At 39.0% G+C, this 6,298-nt stretch overlaps 1 protein-coding gene across 1 annotated transcript; it reads left to right on the top strand.

Moving 5' to 3' along the window:
• The first annotated feature begins 481 nt into the window (after positions 1 to 481).
• On the top strand, positions 482 to 5,990 carry LOC104038231 (ovalbumin). Its single transcript, XM_009492546.2, has 7 exons — positions 482 to 649; positions 1,279 to 1,329; positions 1,922 to 2,050; positions 2,708 to 2,825; positions 4,065 to 4,207; positions 4,380 to 4,535; positions 5,595 to 5,990. The coding sequence occupies exons 1-7, from the start codon at positions 482 to 484 to the stop codon at positions 5,988 to 5,990; spliced, it is 1,161 nt and encodes a 386-aa protein (XP_009490821.1).
• Positions 5,991 to 6,298: the final 308 nt, after the last annotated feature.

Raw genomic sequence — 6,298 nt, 5'->3', positions numbered from 1 at the left:
TTTACTTATACCTGTCCAAACCTAGAGCAAGTCTACTAAAATTTGCACTTTAAATTTCCAGCTTTGCAAATATATCAGAGACAGATCATATTTTCTTGTTTTCATCAAAGGTACTACAAAGTACCAAGGAATTCTAGCCTTCACTATATGAGAATAAGTACAGGCAATTGTTGCTTGACTGCTTTGAAAGGGTAAACAGAAATCACATACAGATTTAAGACCTCTGAGGAACTTTACTGCCAAAAAGGCAACTGAATACAAATGCGGAAGGAAATAGAATTGTGAATACAGAGATTCTAACATGCATGAGAGGTGAGCATAGCAATAGGCATGTTATCACAGAATGACTTCAAAACTACTTGTTTATTTTTCATTGCCTAAAAACTACTATTAAAGTGCATTGTGCTATGTTTGTATGGTATTCCATTGTTACATTGTCATTGTACTTCTGCTGTTTGCTCTAGACAATACTTGTTTCACAATGGGCTCCATTGGTGCAGCAAGCACGGAATTTTGTTTTGATGTATTCAAGGAACTGAAAGTCCAGCATGTCAATGAGAACATCTTCTACTCCCCCTTGAGCATCATTTCAGCCCTGTCCATGGTCTACCTAGGTGCAAGAGAAAACACCAGGGCTCAGATTGATAAGGTGAGGCTACAGTTAAGGATTTAAACCTTCCCACTGCTGAACAGAGCCATAGCACTTAATTATATGATAATGTTTCTTGCATATCTCACGGGCTAAAAAATCTGTGTCCAGAGTTATCAAAAGCTGTGGCCACCTCAAACTTCCATAGTGTTAAACAAATGCATCAGCCAGAAATCTTGAAACTGGATTTCAATTTTAATTTTATCATTGCTAGCAGTAGGATTCTCAAGGAGAACAACACATTCCAGTGGTCCTTTGTTTAAAGGAGTAGATAAAATCTCCAGGAAAGAGCCAAAACATGTCTCCACACTGCAAAATGTTTCTCATGAGTTTCCTACAGCTCTCACTTCCTTCATAGAGAGTGCATGGCTTATTACCTAGAATAAAGTTAGTATTATTAATAGCACACACTGGAGCTGATTTCTAGATGTTCAACAGAAAAAGAGATCATCTAAGCAGGCAATGGCAGGCATGGCTATTCACAGATGGTACAGATGGATTGCACCTTTTGAGTCATCCAGCTTCTCAGTTAGCCAATAGGTTTACTTCAAATACCATGTGTTAATCTCACTTGCATAACCTTTTTTTGTCATACCTGTTATTTCAACTACTGTTATTTTCAATTACAGGTTGTTCACTTTGATAAAATCACAGGATTTGGAGAGCCTATTGAATCTCAGGTACAAAAATAATTTCATCTCCTCTATGTCACTTTCTCCTGGGAGCAAAATCTAGCAGATAAAGCAGTCTCTTAGCAGTTCCAACCCCTCTCTGATGAGCAGCTAGTGCTCTGCATCCAGCTGTTAGGTGAACGCTTCGTTCATGAGAACAGAGAGAGAAGGGAGACAACAGAGGGTTCAGAACAAGCATGAGATGAAACTCAGCACCATAATATTGGGCAAATAGGGAAAATTTTAGATATTTGTATGCTTAGGCAAGGTAGCTGGATGTTACTGCTTAAATGGGACTTGTTGGGAATGGAGGAAAGCCTACCTCATCTGCTGGAGCTAGATTACTGTAGCGGATAATTAAGAACCCCCCTGAGAGAGGGATGAGGATATTACAGCAGAAAAACAGCACAGAATTGTGTATATCAGAAAATTACTACATCAGTGTAGTTATAGCAATAAGACATACAGGATGAGCAACAGTTTTATAAGCAGAAGTGTCTGAACTACTCTACTCTTCTCATATAGTATGAAAAAACTACTAAGTACTAAAACTAGAATAACATCCTCTATCTTTTTATTCATATTCATGCCAATGATTCAGTGCGGCATATCTGTAAGCGTCCACACTTCGCTTAAAGACATGATCACCCAAATCACCAAACCAAGTGACAATTATTCGCTCAGCTTTGCCAGTAGACTTTATGCTGAAGAGACATACCCAATCCTACCGGTGAGTTGCTCTAAGATCTGATCTGAGTGTATTTCCATGTCAAAGCTGTACCATTCTGTAATGCAAAAGCACTGTCAGAAGTCTAGGTTCTGCTAAAGAAATTTTATTCCATATGGAAGACAGGATTCACGACTTCTTTCTGTCACAGCCCTAACCCTCTATAGTCTTGAGAAAAAATGTGTCTAGCCAAAAAGATGTTTGTGCAAAGTACAACTGTGATCCAATCATGTCAAGATATAATTAATAAAGGTAACTTCTGCTGGAAAGAGTTAACTCCAGCTGTTTTCTCAACTTGTAAAACAAACCAGAAAAATAACTTCAGGTTCTCAAAAATATTCCAAGTTTTCCCATTGAAAGGAACATTTAGTTTGAAATTAAAGGAAAATACCATTGCAAATTAAAAAAGTTAAAAAGTGGGCAAAATTAAAAAACCCCATACTTCAACTGAAATGAATGCCATTTTTTGATCAAATGCAGTTCTGGAAAATGTTTTAAAAAATGAATGTCAAATCTTAAGATAGTTATGAACTACAATCATGGCTTACTGATTAGCCTTAATAAGCAGATTATTCATATCTCTTAATTTCAGTCTTGCATTTCCCATTTGCAAAATGCTTTGACATTCTGACCTGAAAATTGCATGTCCTTCCTTTGCAGGAATACTTACAATGTGTGAAGGAACTGTATAAAGGAGGCTTGGAAACTATCAGCTTTCAAACAGCTGCAGATCAAGCAAGAGAGCTCATCAATTCCTGGGTTGAAAATCAGACAAATGGTAAGAGCAAGCCAAGTACCAGCATAGGTATTTTCCCTTCTGCCACCGTGTGTGAACAGCATATGAGAACACTTAAGTCGGGAGACAAAAAACCCAAACCCTCTCCTTCTGTTCCTTCTCCTGGATAATAGATCAGTTCCCAGATACGAAACTATCATTTAACATCTTTTGTTTTCTTAAAACACATCCCTTTTAGAGGACTCTCTATATCTGTAGGGTCTTTGCAGGTATGTAATACTTCCAGTCCTGATGAAAGGGACAGCACTAGAATATGCTTTGTACACATTGACAAGTCGTTTTACACTAGTGTTGAGAATCTGGATACCCTTTTATCAGTGTGCTTTGCCCTCAAGCTTCCCAGAGTTGTTGTGTGCCTGTTGAGTAGGGCATGCAGTCATAAGGTACTTGAGAAATCTTAACAGGTAAAAGGCAATGGAAAACCACAGAGTTAAGGAATGGTAGGGAGGTGTATGAAATGCATAGAAAAAGGTATATCACAACTGGGATTTTTACCTTGCTGCATCTCCAAGTGGTTCCTCCATTCTTCCACTCTCTTCCTGACCCCCTCAAAACATTCCTTTCCCTCAAGCATGAAACATATGGCCTGAAGAGGGGACACAGATAAAAAATGCTGAATTTTAACTGAAATGAAAATATTCACAATCACCCAACCTCTGGTGTGGTATCATACTTTGAAGGAGAAAACCAGGCCATGATTAAGGTACTGGTGGGAAAGGACTAAGGGAGGAGCTTGCTACGTGCGTGAGGGAGGACTGCAGAATAAAGAAGAACAAAGTATAAGAAGAAAGCAGAGTAAAATTCTGGTTTCCTTTCCTGCTACCTTCTTTATCTAGACATCTCCCTTCAACTTTGGTTTGAAGCAAGAAGTATTTATGTTTACTGTTTGGGTTGGAAACCATCCTGGGATAACAGGTTCCAATGGTTCTTCCCATGGTCACAAAATATACAGTTTACACATTTTGTAACAAGTAAATCTCTGGGTCTTAACTCTCTATAATTCTTTACAGAGAGGGAACCAACAGCTATTGGCAACAGCAGTGAGCAGATCAATCTTGGAAGTACAAGATTACAGCTGCAAAACCAAAACAATGTCCCTTCCCTAGACACTCCTCTCCACAAATTCTATACCCTTAATTTAAGGTTGTGATTGCCAAGTAAGATGTGTTATACACAGATGTGTTATGTACATGTGTTCTCTCTTCCTATGCATTCTTAAAGGAATGATCAAAAACATCCTTCAACCGGGCTCTGTGGATCCCCAGACTGAAATGGTCCTTGTTAATGCTGTTTACTTCAAAGGAATGTGGGAGAAAGCTTTTAAGGATGAAGACACGCAGGCAGTGCCTTTCAGAATGACTGAGGTACATGGGCATACATCACCTTAAAGGTGTCTTCCAGAATTTATTAAGAGTAGACAGGTTGTTATACAATCTTCCTGAACAAGATCAATCAGTAGTTTTAACCATAAGTAGACATTTCTACATTCTAGGGATAATCTTTGTGAAAACTATATTATCTTATTTGGTTTTGCAGCAAGAAAGCAAACCTGTGCAGATGATGTATCAGATTGGTTCATTTAAAGTGGCAGTGATGGCTTCTGAGAAAATTAAGATCCTGGAGCTTCCATATGCCAGCGGGGAGCTGAGCATGTTGGTGCTGTTGCCTGATGATGTCTCTGGCCTGGAGCAGGTATGGCCCTGGCAGTTGGGTTTCAGAAAAACATAAACATAGTAAAATTTAGGTGCTGCAAAGGCCTTCACAGTAAAGTTATCCTAAAACACTTCACCAGCACAGACCTGAACACTGGCAACATGGGATTGTTGCACAGAAGCATGCAGCTGTCTCAGTGGTCCTGCAATAGTTTGTGCTGATCATGGATTGCTTAAGGAACTGCTTTATTGGGTTAAATATTGGTCACCACAGAACAGAGTCTTCTCAGCTAAGCAGCTGTTACTCCAGCAGCTTGAACTCCAAAGGTTTTATATCTGCATTCCTGCACACTGAGGAGCTTCCTGGGAAGTTCATGTTAGCTTTACTAGTTGTAATTATTGTTTGGTTTGGCAGTCCTCAACATGCTTTCTTCATACCTTCAAAAATTAAACTATCTAAAAACTGGGTATGTGGGGTACCAGAATGGTTAAAGCAATTTCAGAAAATAAAATGTACACGACATACTATTGTTGATATGAATTGTCATTAGCAGGACTGTAGTTAGTCTGAATAGAAAAAGTTATGTAATAAATGAGAGTTTATTGAAATGTTTGTACACTAACTGAAAGAATCTAAATTACAAAAATGAAGAAGCATTTGAACACAGCTAAATTTCCTCAGTAATAACTGATAGTTCAGGTATTAGTAATTGGTTACCATCAACACCTGGTTACTTGGAGGTCTTAAATGTAGATAGAGCTTACAACTCAAAAGCACAGAATGACTTTCGGAATTTATTTCCCAAGCAAAGAAGAAAAATAAGGAAGAGCTTTAGGTGAAATTTGCTGAATAGCCATCTCATTAAGAAAATTAATTGGCAGTGAGCCTGTTAAAGAAACAGAAAGCAGGACAGAGCAGAGAAGAAAGAGTCATAGTTTTTTTTCCTCTCCTAGATACATTAATCTGTATATACCTAGGAAAAATGCCATGCCAAGAGCAGTCAGTTTAAAAGAGAAAAAAACCCACCGCCGGTGCTGCATTGCCACAAAGGAAGTTGTGCACTCATCCCAGAGATCTCATTTGCTTGTCTCCTTGCAGCTTGAGACTGCAATCACCTTAGACAAACTCACGGAGTGGACCAGTTCTAATGCCATGGAAGAGAGGAAAATGAAAGTGTACCTCCCGCGCATGAAGATTGAGAAAAAATATAACCTCACATCTGTCTTAATAGCCTTGGGTATGACCGACCTGTTCAGCTCATCAGCCAATCTCTCTGGCATCTCTTCAGCGGAGAGCCTGAAGATGTCTGAAGCCATCCATGAGGCGTTTCTGGAAATCTATGAAGCAGGCAGCGAGGTGGTAGGCTCAACAGAAGCTGGGATGGAGGTTACAAGTGTCTCTGAAGAGTTTAGGGCTGACCACCCTTTCCTCTTCTTGATCAAGCACAACCCAACCAACAGCATCCTCTTCTTTGGCAGATGCCTTTCCCCTTAAAGAGAAAGAAGCTGAAAGAATTTCTGTCCCTCACAGCAAGACCCAGAGCACTGCAGTATCAAGGCTAGAAAAAAGTGTACTCTCTTTCATCCATTTAAACCAAAAAGGCTTTATTTAAAAAAAAAAAAGTTAAGTCAGAGAAATGAAAACAGAGGCCCTTTGCCTTTTCTTTCAACAGAGTAAAATTATTTACTCATGGATGAAGAGTTAAGGGGATAAAAATTGGACCCAAAGAAAGCATGAGCATGAACAGAGATGTTCCTGGTGCAAGTTATCAATAATAGTGTTGAATCATCACACTGAAAAAA

The sequence above is a fragment of the Pelecanus crispus genome, chromosome 2, assembly GCF_030463565.1.
Source record: "Pelecanus crispus isolate bPelCri1 chromosome 2, bPelCri1.pri, whole genome shotgun sequence".
Taxonomy (NCBI): domain Eukaryota; kingdom Metazoa; phylum Chordata; class Aves; order Pelecaniformes; family Pelecanidae; genus Pelecanus; species Pelecanus crispus.
This window is presented reverse-complemented; position numbering and strand designations above follow the sequence as displayed.

Coding starts and splice junctions, on each gene's coding strand:
- LOC104038231 (XM_009492546.2), top strand. CDS start 482: ATGGGCTCCATTGGTGCAGCAAGCACGGAATTTTGTTTTGATGTATTC. Junction 1,330..1,921: donor GAGAGCCTATTGAATCTCAG/GTACAAAAATAA, acceptor CCAATGATTCAG/TGCGGCATATCTGTAAGCGT. Junction 4,536..5,594: donor ATGTCTCTGGCCTGGAGCAG/GTATGGCCCTGG, acceptor GTCTCCTTGCAG/CTTGAGACTGCAATCACCTT.